Source organism: Sinohyriopsis cumingii, chromosome 17 (genome assembly GCF_028554795.1).
Source record: "Sinohyriopsis cumingii isolate HCF-2022 chromosome 17, ASM2855479v2, whole genome shotgun sequence".
NCBI lineage: Eukaryota > Metazoa > Mollusca > Bivalvia > Unionida > Unionidae > Sinohyriopsis > Sinohyriopsis cumingii.
In genome coordinates this window covers 105,264,124-105,282,836 of record NC_142977.1, presented here as the reverse complement: position 1 = coordinate 105,282,836, position 18,713 = coordinate 105,264,124, and the positions used below count along the sequence as shown (strand labels likewise).

Sequence of the window (18,713 nt, the reverse complement as noted above, 5' to 3'; positions counted from 1 at the left end):
GCAGCTGACTTATCTGAACTGTGAAGGGATCCAGACCCGTCCTGCTTAGCAAGGGGAAATCACCCATCTGAACTGGGAAGGGATCCAGACCCCTCCTGCTTAGCAAGGGGAAATCACCCATCTGAACTGGGAAGGGATCCAGACCCCTCCTGCTTAATCTGAACTGGGAAGGGATCCAGACCCCTCCTGCTTAGCAAGGGGAAATCACCTATCTGAACTGGGAAGGGATCCAGACCCTTCCTGCTTAATCTGAACTGGGAAGGGATCCAGACCCCTGCTGCTTAGCAAGGGGAAATCACCTATCTGAACTGGGAAGAGATCCTGCTCAGCAAAGGATCACAATTCAAACTTAGCAAAATGAACACAGAAGATACTCAAATAATGCCAGGACTAAACTGACAAAAACAATACAATATTGGCCGAAAAGACATTTAAAAATTTTTGCTTGAAGGGTCCAGCCATATGCAAGTAAATGTAAATCTAACATGTACAACTAGGTCAATCAGTAAAAATTATCGTATTCACTGCAAACAATTAGATACATGCACATCCTTCTTGATGTTATAAGCTACTTGCACAATACATGTGTGAAATCAGATTACAACAAAACAGGGACATTGTATCACATACTTTAACAACTGGTAATTCAGTTCACTATAAAGATTAGTGAAATACCAGCTGTTGATATACAACCATATCAATGAAACTGAAGCATAATATATGTACTTTTCTCCAAAAAATTAAACATATAAACAAAGTCATGGTTTTGTGGGTTTAATGACATTTATAGCAGCCAGTATACTTGGTGAAGGAAGAACCCAGGAAAATCCAAGGATGGACCATCAACCCACCGGAAGCTACTGGCAAGCTTTCTCACATACCCATGCTGACTGAGTCTGAGACTTGAACCCCATGCGGACTGATGTGAGAAGTCAGTGATCCGTAAAGATGAGCATCTTAGAAAACTCTGCCACCTTGGTCCCCCATAAACTTGAGCTACTCCCCCCACCTCTTTATTACACATCCCTCCCTAACCCTGATACCTTCATTCTTCTGGTCTGCAACTCTACAACCACAACCCAATGTCCATTACAAGTATGACCCTTAATACGCATCCTTCAGCTATGGGTGTCAACATAAACTTTGGTGATGTTCAGAAGTGTCAGTGAAATTGCAATTTTAATATAGTTGACATGTGAACCCTTCCCAAGGATCATAGTGGAAGAACCAAAAACTACGTCTCTTTTGCAAAAGATTACCACCAGGATGATCTGTCTACTGAGTTTGGTCTATACCCAGACCTGCCAACCCTGACGAGTCCGTCTCAGTAAGGCGTTGATTTTTTTCTGTAAGATTGACCAGTTTTCAGTAAAGTGTAACAAAATATCAATATCTGCTATTGTAAAGCTGTAAAATGTAAATAAAAGTTTGACATATCGATGATAAACTGAAAAGTTTGTATAATACGCATACTTTATTTTACCACAATTACAGCTGCACAAACTCTAGTTCCAAGCCCTATGCAGCTCAATGGCTTGTTGCTATCTCTCAGCTTGACATAATTCTTGGAAACTGTTTTCCATTTCACATGACAATGGCAATCATATCTACCACCATGAGTCATACTCGAATTGCCACGTGATGTCCGATTTTCATAATTGTTTCCTTTCCAGCTTTTATTCACAAGAATCAAAATACTCCTTTTTATTATTCTGTGTTGATTATTAACACTTTTCTAGAAGCTTATTTTCCCTTTCGTCTTAACAATGCATCGCTTTCTGGACACCATTTTTAAAAATTCTATAATCAACAGTTTGATCATATAGATGCTTTGCATGAACAAATAGGTGGTTTTAAGCGTCTGGGGTGCTGCTAAAGTTAGTCTGGTTCTCTAACTATTTTCACTAAATCTAAGATGAAACCCCGATCCAATTAGAACACAGATGAACTAATTATCCAGATTTTTCAGCAATGATTATTTTTCCGTAGTTTTTGCTAGTATGCCGTATGTATTTTAAGGATAATTTTCGTAAGACTTAAGGCAAAATTGTAAGAGCTGGCAGGTCTATATAGCACCCAGCTATTGAGAAGATACAAGTTTCAGACAAAAGGCCACGAATTGATAGGACAAACTAAGTGACCCACATACAGAGGGTGTCACATCTTATTTTATTTTCATCTTTCAAGTTTATATCAATCGTGGGTTATTAGAAGTACTTTATATCATGGTACAGTTTAAAAACTTGATTAGATAAGACCTGTTCATATACAATGAGCCAACAAATACAACAGTATGAAGTTTCAAAGTTCAAATCAAGTGAACCATCTTTAGTTAGTTAATCCAACAGTTTGTTTTGGTATCCGATCACTGATTAGTTAGCTTCTCAAGTTGTTATGACTCCACGGTCCTAAACTAAGTAACAGAAAAGAGTGAAAAATTCAAGAAAAAAGTTATTTCCCTAGAATACAAAGTGAAAAATTAAAAATAACTTACAGCATGGTGAATGAAATCCTAAACCATCCTAAAAGTTCTATCACAAGTCCAAATGTATCGAGTATTCCAAATGAGTTCCAGTGCTTGTTGCTTTTAGTGATCATTGTCATCTTATCTGTTGGCATTGGTACAAGTCTTAGGCTAGGCCAGTGTGGGTATGTGAGAAAGCTTGCCAGTAACTTCCTGTGGGTCAGTGGTTTTCCCCAGCTATACCAGCTGCCATGTATAGCCTATTATACACTGAAAAATGGAATTAAACCCAAAAATACAACATCCTGGGGCTTCAGGTATCTGCATTACATAGTCACAAAGTAACTAAAACTTAGCAAAACTGAATAAATTTACCATTACATTTGCAACAAATTCACTGAAATCTTGCTAACACTTTATTTAGTGACCGTGAACCATGATCTTCAACTTCCCTATACCTAAGAATAAAATTAGGTTCAAAATTTGATAAAAACATATCCTTGAAAACAGAAGTTATAATTACCTGCTAGTAAACCAGTGAACAAAATAACTCTGTCACTGGGCCTGAAACATCCGTTTGACCACCCAAGCTAAGCAGAGAGAACTTCAGTGTAGCTTATTTGCTTGTTGACCAAGGTTCTCTATAATGATCTCATTACTCATTGATAATCTGTGTTATGATTGATGAAAACTAATAAATATTGTTTATACCACATCATAATTTTGCTGGGATAGAGTAGCATGATGTCAATACACTTGTCACTTTTTGTGATCACATCTGTGTTGACTCCATACAAGTTGAGACACGCAATTTTTTGCATAGTTAAGTCTCATTTGATAGAACCCTCTCTTTGAGAAGGGGCATCTGTATGCATTTCACTAATGTGTTTCATGCATTTCACTAGTGTGTTTAATGTGCTTCACTAGTGCGTTTAATGCATTTCACTAGTGTTTAATGCACTTCATTAGTGTGTTTAATGCATTTCACTAGTGTGCTTAAGGTGTTTCACTAGCATGTTTAATGCATCACTAGTGTTTAATGCATTTCACTAGCATGTTTAATGCACTTCACTAGTGTTTAATGTGCTTCACTAGTGTTTAATGTGCTTCACTAGTGTGTTTAATGCATTTCACTAGTGTGTTTAATGTGCTTCACTAGTGTTTAATGCACTTCACTAGTGTGTTTAATATGCTTCACTAGTGTTTAATGCGCTTTAATAGTGTTTAATGCGCTTCACTAGTGTGTTTAATGCATTTCACTAGCATGTTTAATGCATTTCACTAGTGTTTAATGTGCTTCACTAGTGTTTAATGCGCTTCACTAGTGTGTTTAATGCATTTCACTAGTGTGTTTAATGTGCTTCACTAGTGTTTAATGCACTTCACTTATGTGTTAAATGCATTTCACTAGTGTTTAATGTGCTTCACTAGTGTTTATTGCACTTCACTAGTGTGTTTAATATGCTTCACTAGTGTTTAATGCGCTTCACTAGTGTGTTTAATGCATTTCACTAGCATGTTTAATGCATTTCACTAGTGTTTAATGTCCTTCACTAGTGTTTAATGCGCTTCACTAGTGTGTTTAATGCGCTTCACTAGTGTGTTTAATGTGCTTCACTAGTGTTTGATGCACTTCACTAGTGTGTTTAATGCACTTCACTAGTGTGTTTAATGCACTTCACTAGTGTGTTAAATGCATTTCACTAGTGTTTAATGTGCTTCACTAGTGTTTACTGCACTTCACTAGTGTGTTTAATGCACTTCACTAGTGTGTTTAATGCATTTCACTAGTGTGTTTAATGTGCTTCACTAGTGTTTAATGCACTTCACTAGTCTTTAATACACTTACTAGTGTTTAATGCATTTCACAAGTGTTTAAAGCACTTCACTAGTGTGTTTGATACACTTCACTATGTGTTTAATGCATTTCACTAGTGTGCTTAAGATAAATATTTGTATTGCATGTGAAAATATTAAAATAAATTGATGTCTCAGGATCACATATAGAACATGATTCATACTAAACCTCTGGAGATTGAATATGGAAAAAAGACACACCCACACACCTACCCAGGAGGAAGGGCATTGCCCTGAGTTGGTTAAGTGGTCACCAGTCCATGACCAGTGGTTTCTGCCCATTTCTGATTAACTAACCCATCATTCTCTTCTATAACTATCATAAATAAAATCATTGCTGACAGGTGGCATACACTGTAGATTGCTAATTTAGAATTTCAACCATGTCATGCTGAAACATATGTCTGTCTGTCTGTCTGCATGCATGCATGCATGTATGTATGTATGTATGTATGTCTGAAATCTAATATAGAAACATTCAAAAATCTGCAAGAAGAAATTAACAATTTACAGGTAAAGTTTACACTTTCATTTTTAATGCCATTCACAATGAAGAAATAACATTCAATTTGTGCCACTGTGCTCCTTTTTATTCCATTGCTGGTGCCACGTGCTGTGAGTCACTTGCAGCTCGTGTAATATTATATGTATTAATTTGTTTGAGAATTATGCATAAATAATCACTACATGGGAAATCAGAGGTATAATTTGCCCAAGAACTTCCTTCATTTACAAGTATCCAAAGGGAAACTTTACATTTAATTTAAGACCACTTTTCGAATTACATCATAACCTCTGGAATGAATCTATGGTATAAATCACAGGTATGGTATAAGTCACAGGTATGGTATAAATCACAGGTACTTGATTAAATGTACTAGAAATTTAGTTCTTGGTTTGCTGTTGCTTTGGTTTTAATATTATCTTACAATGCTTTACAAATTTTCTCATAAAATATTTATTTGTAAAACAAATCAATTCTTATGGAAAACTATTGTATAGGATTTCAACCAACAACAGCATTTGATGCCATTCTACAACTTGTGAAAATTATTTACTGGTATTAGCTAACAACAAAGCAGCTCACCACCTCAAAAAGACATGCTGGTAAAAATTAATTGTTGGGGACTGCTCTAGTGGCCTAATGGTTAGAGCATTAACCTCAGAAGCGGAAGGTTGCAGGTTCGAATCCTGTCCGAGTCATACCAAAGACTTATAAAAATGGTACTAACAGCTGCCTCGCTATGCTCTCAGCATTAAGTGGTTAGTGTTAGGACTGGTTGGTCTGGTGTCAGGATAATGCGACTGAGTGAGACATGATGCTACATGTCTGCCACCTGATGACCAAGTACTAGACATCATTATAAACAGCCACGGTGTGCACATCATAGCGATATGACTGAAAAATTGTTAAAGCTACATTAAAAATCCAAATCACACACATACACACTTAATTGATGGCCATTTCTAGTCAAGTCCAATGATAAAACTTTTTTTCATCAGGTGTTCCAACAGGTCTTGAAGGATGATATTAAAAACTAATAGTTGTTGCTTGTATCTTTTTCTTTTTCATTAGTGACCAAGAAACACGTATTTTGTAATATCTACTGTAGGGTACAAATCCTGGGACAACCATTCAATTATATGGTTTAATCAAATCAATGAGATAAATTTCACACCTCTGTTTTCTTGTGCCTTGTGGCTACAAAGTGCTTCAAGAAGTGGACAAACAAAGAAGTGGACAAACATAATGACCAACAACTGAATGTGGGTAATGATGGCCATTTTATGGTTAAGATCCAAAAAGTCAATAGAGTTCAATTTTCAGTTTTATCCAGAAAATATGGCCATTTTACAATCTTTAATACATACATCATACGAAAAAGTGCAGGAAATTAGTAGCACAGTTGTTGAAATCATGTACAAAGGGCATAAGATGCATCCTCAAACTTGTTTTTTCTCTTTCCCTCTCCAGTTAATCATAAACAATTGAACCTAGTGATCCACATGCAAACTGTCAAAACATTCATACCTACTCAGGTCTTCTGTACTTTAAGCCCATTTCAAAATCTGAGTGGGTGAAAAAGATTTGTTCTTCAGTATTTCTGAACATATCATGATATGTACCGCAGTGTAGTATAATTATATTAGGGATCAACAACTGTTCTGGGGCGGGGGCCTACAGTGTTTTTTTTTTTGTTCTGTCAATATCTGAGAAAAACATCTTGCTCTGATTTATAGAAAATTATCACCATATTATATCCGTAATATTATTTAAAGAAGTTTATTTTTAAATTATCTTGAGAAAAAAGAAAATAAAACATCTCAGATCATCAGAAGATCACAGTTCCCTCCCCTTACCAAAAATGTCAGTACCTTATGATCTTATTCCTGTATGTTAATTGCTATATAAGTTGTATAAGAAAAACTACAACTAAAATGGACAAATAAGCTAACACTGTAAAGATATTTTGATGACATTAGAGTACTTGGTGATAACAACAGAAGTGCTGACACCAAAGCCTACAATTCACTATCTACACTATTCATATCATAGGCAGGGAAACTTTGAGTGGGATGCCAACACCTAGGCAAGATGTTTATCAGCGAGGGCCAGTAAACATAAAGACACTTACTCAACAAATGAGAAAATATTCAGTGGACTTGAGAAATCACATATAATTTTTAAACAAAAACTGCTTGCTTAAAAATCTTAGGATTAGTCTCATCCTTATAAATAAATACATGTATTTAACGCATAACTTCTGTTAATAAACAAAGGGTTTTTCTTTTTGTTTTTAACTCTGAAATGTTTCCAAAAGATGCATTTGGCCCAAATATCTTTCACAACATCCCATTTGCAATATTCAAAATCAATTTGTGAGAAATACATTTCTTTTGTAAAATTTAAATAATAATTTGTGAATTATTTTGAGATGACAATGAAACTTGTAACAAGGTTACTATGGGATTTCTGTAAATTCCATGCCAAACAAAACTACCGAAGTACCTGTACAGTGAAAAATTGAAACTACAGAAGTACCTGTACAGCGAAAAACTAAAAACCACCTATGTACCTGTACAGTGAAAAACTGAAACCAGGGTAGTACCTGTACAGTGGAAAACCAAAACTACCAAAGTACCTGTACAGTGAAAAACCAAAACTAACGAAAGACCTGTACAGTGAAAAAGATCAAGATCTTTAAAATCAATCAAAGATCCTGAACTGCCATCTCATAATACATCTGCAGATCTGGGTAATTGTTGTTTGTTCTACTGATTACTCCTAACAAACTGCACAGACCCATATCTGCCAGTGCATTATGCAATGGCAGATCTGGGTCTGTGCAGTTGGAGGGGGACTCGACTTATAAAAAGTGAGTATTTAATGCTTTTTGTAGTCAAGGCAATCATATTGGAAACAGATAAACACCACTGGTGCAAATTTGAAAAAATTCTTATGCCGTAATAGTTTGTAAAATTTGGTGAAATTCTGTTGAAAGCTTTTTTTTTATTTTCAGTAGCAATGCCAATACTGAATACAGTAGTGGATTGGCATAACTAGTTCAAAATTTATAAGGCTTAATACTGCGATTTTTGTATAAAATTTGGTAAAAGTGTGGTCCAATTTTGTTGAGCAGTTTTAGAGAAGGACGAGTAATTTAAGTTTTATTTTGCGTTTTTAGTAATACAAATTAATTTGATGGTAGATAGCCATCAGTTGTATATGTATATGGCCTTCTTGCCAGGATATTTTATTTAAAAGGTCTTCATGCCTGAATGCTTTCTATCAAATATTGCCAAGTACTAACCAATGTTTTTGACTAAAGTTTTTTCTTTATTTGCAATGGTGACCATACCTAATAGTGGCTCAGCAGCATTTCTACAAAATGAATGGCCTCAGGACCAAATGCTTTCTGTTAAATGTTGTTCAGCAGTGTTTTGAAGATATGTATTGTTTTTCTTCCTTTTTGTTCTTTTAGTGTGATGTGTGTGTGTGATTAGGATCTTTAATGTTGCTTTAACAATTTTTCAGTCATATTACTATGTCTGCAGTGTGGCAATTTATAGTGAAGTCTAGCACTGGGGCATCATGCCACAGACATGTAGTATGATGTCCCACCCAGTCACATTATCCTAACACCAGGTTGACCAGTCCTAACACTAACATGCTGAGTGCCAAGCAAGGCAGCTGTTAGTACCATTTTTATAAGTCTCTGGTATGACTCGGCCAGGGATCAAACCCATGACCTCCTGCATCCAAGGCAGATGCTCTAAACACTAGGCCACTTGAGCAGTCATGTATGTATGTGTGTGTGTATGTCTCTTTAACAGTGTCTCTGCACAAAAATGGCTATACAATGCTAATGAATGGTAAAGTTCTTAAAATGTCAATATAGAGAACTGCACAAAAAGACGGAAGAAAAACAATCCCAAATAAAGACACAAGATAAAAGATAAATGAAAAAAAATGAAATATAAAGAATTGCGCAAACTTAGTTAAGATAAATCCTTAGCACTAAAGTAAACATGAAGTACTACACAATAAAAGGCAACGATGTTAATGTGAAATGCATATAAATAAAAGATAAAGTTAAACATGAGGCCCAAGTGGACCTGATATATCTTACCTGGATTAAATAATTTTGACAGATGGAAATTGCACAAAGCAATCTTAGTCAGTATACTGCATGATTACAACTTAGGTAAACTATCTCCCAAACTTGATATCAGGTCGATTTTACCTATTTTACTAAGGTCAGATAAAAAAAATTCAAAAGATAAAGTTAAACATGAGGCTCAAGTGCACCTGATACAGCTCACTTTGATAAAGGCTAATGCCCAATGTTATCAGAGATCTTTAAAGATCAAAGTTTACTAAGGTAATTAAATTAAGCCACCATTGATTACTTAAGATTAACTAGACATGATAACAGGTTTTTCAGCCTAACAGTTGTGCAGTTGCTAAGGAGTAGCTATAACAAGATATTCAAGATGGCCACCATAGTGGTCACACTGGATATCCACATGGGTACCATTTTCATTTAGTACCACCCAGACATCATTAAAAGTTGGGTTGAAAAGCCCATGATGATATGACCATCCATTAATAAGAAGTATTGATAACAAGAATTTCAATAAGCTATCATGGCTGACATACTGAGTACATTCTTATTTAGGAATACAATCAAACTTTATGAGAAGCCTTTAGGTGAAAATTCCATGTCAACATAACCATCCAATCAGGACAAGATGCAATATTTTCAAGATGGCCACCATAGCAATCATACTGACTGTAACATATGAACCATATCTACAAAGGACCAACTAGAAATCATACAAAGTATTCTGGTAAAACACCATGTCCATTTGACCATCCAACAAGAAGTAGATTTTCAACATTTGAATGTCAAATCTGCATCATTTTCTTTTGAAACAACTAGACACAATAAGAAGTCTTCCACTGACAACTCCAAGTCGCCTTACATTTCAGTTGGCTGGAATGCAATGGAAGCCAGGAATGTCAAAATTGGTTACAAGGATGTTATGTATCTTAAAGGAAAGAAAGCTATCTAAACATATACTTTTTTGTTGTTGCTGTTGTTGTTGTAGGGTTTAAAGACATTTTTCAGCATACGATAGGCTATACATGGCGGCCAGTATTAATGGTGGAGGAAGAACCCGGGAAAACCCCAGAAAGAAGCACTGACCCATGAGAAGCTACTGGCAAGCTTTCTCACATACCCACATTAGCCGAATCTGAGACTCGAAGCCACGCAGACAGAGGTGAGATGGCAGTGATCCATAAAGGAGAGCGCTTTAGACCACTCGGCCACTCGGGGCCCCAACATATACTTTAACATTAATACATTTGTATTCATTTCGTTAAAGAAACATACTTCATCTTAATCCAGTTTCAGCATTCTCTGCTTCCATCACATTCCTACCAAATGAAATGTAAAAACACATGCCTCTGCCCGTGTGATAATCTGAACTGAAATGGAGGCCAATGGAAACATGTCCAAATGCTTAGGTAAGAATGTGAATCTGTTAGAAAAAAAAAAAAAACATCACAGGAAGTAAAATATGACTAAAACTTTATGACTTTAACTTGCAGAAAAGTGATAATATGGGCTGCCCAGTCTGTGAGATATTCCTGAAAATATGACTTCTCATTCTAATGTTAGTCAACATTGGAACATGCTATACAGTGCTGTTATTTAGGCAGTAAGCCCTCAACTCCCAAAACATAAATATCCATGTTACACTGCCTTACACTGTAGGACTAGAATTTCTTATATTTGCATCAAAAAGTACATATCTTCACTGAATGGTGTATCCTTATAAAATACTAAGCAAAGTCTGAAGGAGTCATCAAAAAGCTGATTTTAGCAAAAGTTACATAACAATTCAGAAAACGCCAAATATATAATTGAATATTACCAAGCTCAAGGTTTGCACACAAAAAATGAAATCAGATAATTCTGAAATGTGCTAAATGCTGACATTAGGACAGTTGTATATATGAGCAAGAGGGTGCAAATATGTGCCACATTACAGAGCTAAGCCATGTTAGATAATGTGTTACATTTGTGTCAAATTTGTTAAAGAGCTATATTTCTAGTTGACAAGTAAGTAGCCAGGTCATGCAAATCATATGGTCACACCAATTCAGGTCTTCATGTGGTCAGGCTGCCTGAAGGGTGTACAGATGGTAGGTGGCATATATGGAGTTCTTACTTATAAAATATACTGTATATACTCATTTCTAGGTCAAATCCAAATGCAAACTGCATTGACCCAGATCTGACATCACATAATAAGCTGGCAGATCTGGGTCTGTGCAGTTTGTTAGGAGAAATTAGTAGAACAAACAAAACAGACCGTGATCTGCAGGTGCATTATTCAACAGTAGATCAGGATCTTTGTTGTTTGCAGTTTGCCTCGACTTATAAGTGAGTATAAGCGGTAGCAAGCCTGTCCCTTGACACACAGACAAATTTAATTATAGCCAGAAGCCATAATTTGTCAATCAATGAATGTCCATAACAAACTCAGATATTGAAGTTGGAATAAAGTCACAGTGAACTAGTTAATCTGGCATTTAGTAATGTCAGTGGATTAATAAATCATGCAGTTAGTTCTGCATCTAAGACAGATATGTACTGATGTACCAATAATGTCAGCAACAAGAGAGTCAAGTCTTCCTCTAATTGGCTGATTGTCATGTTTACTTCAGTTTACTTCCTGCGTTCAATTGCAGATATCCCTATAGTCAACTGCCATATGTGTTTTGATAAGTAATGGAGCATGTCGCACATCAATAAAGCCTTTTCTGGATATGACAATCTCACACTACTATGACCAGTATACACACTGTTACGCCATGCATTTGCAGATCAGAATCTGTCTTGTGTTTTTATTCTTATGATCTGAAGTGAATGCCTTTGACTAGTGGCAGTGCATTATACACCGACAAAAGATAATCTACACAGAATTATAATTCTGATTTATTTTTCTCTGGAAAATCCCCTGTTGTACACTCCAACACATTTGAAAGTGACGCATGAATCTGACAACTCTGAAGGTCAACTGACTCCCGAATGTTACAACTTTGAAGGTCAACTGACTCCTAATAAGTAATTACCAATGAGAGCTCTTTGAGAGCTATTTACTTCAGTTTGCAGTGGTACTGTAGTTAATTCAGCTAAAGTATTCAGTTCAGCACTGGGATGACAATGAATAAAGCCTTAAGTTATGTATACTTAATTAGAACAAAATTTTAATGTCACAAAATCAAGAAATAGTTGAATTTTTACTGAATACATATAATATGTTAATTGTGACTATATTTGAATATAGTAATGATAAATGAGGAGTTGAGATACGGTATAATTATGGAGTGTCCATAAATAAATGTCGTAAGGCAAACAATAAAACATGTTTCCTACTGACTGGTTATAAAATTAAGGTAGGTAGGCATTTTTTTTAAAACACCCATTATATATATTATAATGATTATTATATATAATGTAATTAGATGTACAAATCAATTTCTGGAATTTTTTTAAACTTTAAAGAGAAAAAGGTGGGGGGATGCTAGGGTTGGCAACAAAAAACGGGGAAGGTGGCGAACCCAAAACACATATTTTTTTTCGGGGGGGGGGGGGGGTACCTAAACTAAAATTAACTTTAAGAGCTATTTTCTAGAGCATATCCAAGTCTGATCGAGTCATGAGATAATTTCACTTAACAAAACTTTATGATCTGCCAGTAGTGACAGAACATTTGAACTTCTGATCTAAAAATACTTGGCAATATTTCATGTTTCCCAGCATGTTATTGCACAAAGTCTTCCTGATAATGCATTAATTGTGGAAACATGAAATACCCTTTATCACAACCAAACAGGTCTCAATTCCAAGCTTTGACTGAACCAATTAGACATGTAACCTTAACATAGATGATTTTACCTTTCATTTTATTAATTATTATTTATTCATTTCCTCTCCCCTGCCGAAGTTACATGTAAAGTCTGATCATATTCCATTACGGGGACAGTAGATCTTGCCCATTAACAGCTAAGATCTAAAACAGGTACCATATGTTACAAAGGAACTATAGTGGAGTGAGCTTATCTCAAACCTATTAGCCAATCCCATGGTGCTGAGAGTTGCTGGCTAAGTAGTCTCCCTTAAAAGCCCATAAGATTTAACAAGAAATATAAACAACGTTAAAAGGCATGTGTCATTCGCCTGTTAATCACTATACCAGGCAGTATGATAGACCAAACAGCCAACTAAACCCCAAAATGGAGCTCTGTGTGTGTGTGTGTGTGTTTTTGATTTTTAATGTAGCTTTAAAAAAAAACAGTCATATCACAAAAATGTCTGCAGTGAGGCAGTTTTTAGTGATGTCTAGTACTGGGGCATCATGCCGCAGACATGTAGCATTATGTCCCACCCGGTCACATTATCCTGACACATGGCCAACCAGTCCTAACACAAACCTCTCAATGCTGAGTGCCAAGTGAGGCAGCTGCTAGTACCATCTGTATAAGTCTTTGGTATGATAAGGCCGAGGTTTGAACCCACAACATCCCACATCCGAGGCAGACACTCTAACCACTTAGGCAACCAGAGCATTATACAACATGGAGCAACTTTCCTCATCGATAGCTATATCCTGATTTACTGGTGTCGAAATTTGTCTCTTTTCATTTAGAGGTCTCAGCTCTGACAAACCTGAACCAAAACTGACCCTTGGACATACTGATGAACAGGATGAGATAAATATGGACATGGTCTCCATCTTGCTCACAGCAACATTCATCATGGTTCAAAGCACTGACATACAATTTCTGACACTGACACCAGGGTCAAAAGGCTAAGCATCTTTGGTTCATACTTATTCATCCGATGTATGAACAAAATTTAACAAGGGATTTAGGAAATGTAGGTGTTTGTGTGTGTTTGTGTGTGTGTGTTTTGGATTTTTAACCTAGCTTTAACAATTTTTCAGTCATATCGCTATGATGTCTGCAGTGTGGTAGTTTATAGTGATGCTTAGCACTGGGGCATCATGTCGCAGACATGTAGCATGATGTCCCACCCAGTCACATTATCTTGGCACCAGGCCAACCAGTCCTAACACTAAGTCTTCGGTATGACTTGGCTGGGTAGGAACTGAACTTGACTCCAAGAGACAAAGTCATGCAGGTCACTTAACCCTTTACTTCATAGAGCATAGTTACCCAGTGCAGCGCGCTATAAATAGAACACCTGTTACCTATTCGACTCCATACGCATAGGCCTGCCTGTTAACTGTTAAGCAATATAGTGTATGTTATGTTTAACAACAATTTTAACCATTTTACAGTTTTTGGTACACATCTATTATGTGTGGAAAAATTTAAGAGTAAAGTGCGATTGTTATAGCTGTGTAATTTTTTGCATGGAAGAATTTTTTATGTGCTCTAAAATCTTGAGAGAACTCGTTCACCGTCAAGTCAGTGAGACCATGTGACCAACCGTAGATGCCATTTCTCATACTCAAAATTTACAAGTTTTTTGTCCGCGTCTACATCAATAAGTCATCTGAATTTGATAATTTATAAAAACTAATTGCTGCCTACATCAATATTTGAGCCTTTACCTAAGTTATTGAATCTTTCATAATTGTGATTCTAATCGTGAAAACTTCTTAAGTACTGAATGAAATCAGCAACCTCCAAATTGGAGAGTGGAGATTACGAACCAGTTACTTTAAATAGCAGTTATCGACCAGAGCATAACCAGTTACCACGTGATCTGACATGATTGTCATTTGCAGAAATGAATGTAGTATTTAATACGGGGTTTTCCCCGAAGGTGGCGCTACGAAAACCGGCTTAAAATGGCTGATGTTTACAGCAGACGTCAAAAGGCGCTTCCATGCTAATGGAGTAGAGACGTCAAAAGGTGCTTCCATACGAATGGAGTAGAGGCATCCAAAGGCACTTACATGAGGTAAAGGGTTAATGAACTGTCTAAGCTACATAATGACCCATCCAAGTATAAGCAAAGTTTATCAAGGCATTTACAAATTACAACCAAATTAAAAAATTGGAACCAAAACTCAACACAAATTTGTACAAATGTGACCTTGAACTAAAAGTCATAACCGGTTTGCAGGCACATTGCAGAATGAATTGTCATAGCTTCATAATGATCAAACCAAGAATGATGAGAATCTCTGAAGGGTTTTAAGAATATTAGGAAACAAAATATTTGTAATGAAGAACAAATCATGATGCATACTATGATAGCAGAAGATGTCGTATACAGTGATCAACTGGACGCATGAGTAAATATTTATAGGTTACTGCATTTGTATGGGAAAATATGAGCGAGTTTTGGGATGGAATACTGCGCGACCTAGGGAGTGCAGCATATCCTTCCGACAAAACGAGTTCATATTTTCCCATACAAATGCAGTAACCTTTTTATTATATGCTCATTTTTTTAATTCTACCTAAGGTTTAATTATATAAACAAAATACACTACAAGAAACAACGTAAATGTATGAATGCCATATTCCAAACCAAATACACAAGCGCCGATTTGTCATTACACAATGACATCATTATTAATGCGCACATAACTCCGCCCAAATAAATTTGAACTTAGTCGCGCGCTCGACATAACTTTCGAAAGAAAATGGCGTGTCTAGTTAAAATTGAAATTTGCAGTCATATTGTGAATGAATGCGCACTGCAACAACTTTTCCATTTGATCTGGAATGAATATATTTTTTTATTTTGTTTCGATTCGTCAAAAGTTTGTGATTTTGGACTGGATTCATCTGTGCAAATAATACATGCAATACATCGTATTGAAGTGGCGCGGGAGAAGCATGTTTACATCTGCAAATGTGTTTCTGTTTCTGTCACTGAATGTTTGAAATCATAATGTGGGGAAAATACGAAGTCTTTCAATTGCAATTATCAAAAAGACGCTATGGAATGTAATGCTTATTTCATTTTGAGTGCAGTAAGGAGGATGCAACTGCACTTATCATCGAAATTACAGCAGAATTTCAAAATGTGTAATCCAGATTGAAAACCTATGACAAAGCTCATGTAATTCGGATTTGCAGAATTAAGAAAATACATTTTGAGGAAATTCAGGATTCTTACCATCAGCTAAAGAAGAGAGTATATGACTTGTCACTTGTATGTTATTTGTAAGGACCTTATCTTCTGTCTGTTATATAATGTAGCTAGCCTAAATCCGTAATACTGTATCAACGCAGAATGTGCCAAAACAGCTGGGTTTTTTTGCAGTCCACGAAACATGTTTTAGTTCATTCAGAAACAAATTTAAACAACCACAACGTAAAGAGCCTCTTACGCGAGTGTACATGATTTGCGTACAAATCGAAAGTGCTGGCATCTGCGTCCATTGTTTTTTTACAATAGAAAGTAGTTTCTTTATGCAAGTAAATGCTATATGTGTATTGTCGCGCGAGTTCAGTATCGGATAATATTGAATGATTCTGACAATGTAAAGTTAACGGGGAAAAAAAAGAGCATATAATAAAGTAGATTACAGTAAATATCACATGCTGTACAATGAGTATGGTATATGCTGTATAGAATATGTGGCAGATTGTATAGTACAGTACAGTAGATTGTATGGTAAATATCATACTGTGCAGACCTGCCAACACTGACGAGTCCGGGTCAGTAAAGCAGTTAAAAAAAATTTTGTAAGACTGACCAGTTTTCAGTAAGGTGTAGCAAAATATCAATAACTGCTATTGTAAAGCTGGAAAACATAATTAAAAGTTTGATGTATTGACGATAAACATTATGTTCAACTGAAAAAGTTTGTAAAGTACGTATAGACTTTATTTACCACTAGTATAGTTGCACAAACTCTAGTTCCATACTCTATGTGGCTCAATGGCTTGTTGCTATCTCTCAACTTGAAGTAATTCTTGGAAATTCTTTTCCATTTCACACGATGATGGCAATCATATCTCCCGCCACAAGACATGCTCAAATTGGCACATGATGTTCAATAAAAGTAATTGTGTCCTTTCTGGCTTTCATTCACAAGAATCTGAATACTCCTTTTTATTCTTCTGTGTTGATTATTAACAATTTTCCAGAAGATTATTTTCCCTTTCAATTTAAACATGCATTACTTTCTGCATGCTATTTTGTTTTAAAATTCTATAATTCATGAACAAATAGGTGCAGTTTAAAGCATCTGGGATGCTGCTGTAAAGTTAGTCTGGTTCCCTGACTAATTTTATTAATTCTAAGATGAAACCTGGATCTAAATAAAACATGGATGAACCAATTATCCGGATTTTTCGGCAATGGTCATTTTCCTGTAGTTTTTGCTAGTATGCAGTAAATTCATATTTTAAGGATAATTTTCTTAAGACTTAAGGCAAAATCATAAAAGTTGGCAGGTCTGTAGTACCCCTACTGAGAAGTAAATATCATATGACATACTGTAAATATGGTAGACCACTGTAAACATCAGATATTTTGCAATAAATATAGCAGACTGTACAGTAAATTTCATTAACAGTACAAATATGGTAGACTGTACAGTAAATACGAAAATATGATACATGATACAGTAAATGATATAATGTACAGTATATATGAGAGGTTATACAGTAAATATGATCATGATACTGTAAATAAATAATTTTCTGTTAAGATAGAAGACAGGTGTTGTAGTTATAAATGAAGTCATATGCTCAAATACTCACTGTCATCCTGACTAACTCGCCAATCAGTAGGAATAGAAGACCTATCTCCCGCTTTGGACCCATGTGCAGCCACTGTGTTAAACTTGCCTGGACCCCCTGCACCCCCTCCAGCATTAGGTTTGGTTCCTGCAGGGGAGAAGAAAAAACACCAAAACACATAGTTAACAATGTCTTTGGGCTATAAAACATTTTTGTAAAGTTTAACATGCAAATATTTTGGGAGGAAGAACATTACCTCTCTGCATAAGATCAGAAATCAATAGTGAACAAAGCATACCTTTAAACCCTTTGAAAAGTTCAAACTGCGAATTGTACTGCAGGACATAAGACTTAAAATGTGACCATAATTTTGTGTAGACTGTCTAGGATCATCCAAATTGTCCCTACCTACCCCTCTCCACTCATCAAAAAAACAAACATGGAACCATACCTTAAGCCTCTGCAAGTTATGAAAAATTATTTTTTTCAATTGTTAAAAAAAAACATTCCTGCATCAGTTTGAATAATACATAAAAATAAGATATTTGTTCAGATCACACAAGACAATACCAACGGATGCAATTGATTTATGGATGATTTCATGCAGGTTCGAAAAAATTTTCAGATAATGATGTAGATGAAAAGATGTGAATATGCATTCTACCCTTCCTGTAAAGCGGACTTTAACATCTGCTACAGTGGCAAGAATACATTATGTGTCATGCAAGATGCTAAAACATATTATATGCGACAACAAATATGCTATGGCTGAAATCCATTTTCATGGAATCTGCATCAAATGTGGATAAAGATATATCCAACTGGAGACTATTTGCTGACTTTGTGACCAAGCATTATCTCCCATTCAAGGTAGCATATAATTTGTCTAGTCTAGTCATAATAATGTTCTTAAATTGAAACTTGCACAAAAGTTCTTATACAAATGGCTGAAAAATAATCAAATAGTGACACAAGCTTTGGTTCCTCAATGGGATAATAAAGTCAAAGACAAGTGATACAATGGAAAATTTGCCATTCTCATTAAAAATCCTCCATCTTTTGAATTCAAAACTTCCAAAAAAAAATTGCACATCTCCATCACATGTTTGTTATAAGACTGATCAAAACCTGAGCAGAAAA

At 35.7% G+C, this 18,713-nt stretch overlaps 1 protein-coding gene across 2 annotated transcripts in view; it reads right to left on the bottom strand.

Moving 5' to 3' along the window:
* Positions 1 to 18,713, bottom strand: part of LOC149779610 (uncharacterized) — an 82,245-nt gene that overhangs the window by 47,279 nt on the left and 16,253 nt on the right. For both annotated transcript variants that reach the window (XR_016415682.1, XM_089940400.1), the window contains exon 3: positions 17,595 to 17,720. Coding sequence is in view for 1 of the 2 variants with exons in the window: in XM_089940400.1 (XP_089796526.1) it covers positions 17,595 to 17,720 (126 nt within the window). In the remaining variant the exon portion in view is untranslated. The remainder of the gene's footprint in view (positions 1 to 17,594; positions 17,721 to 18,713) is intronic.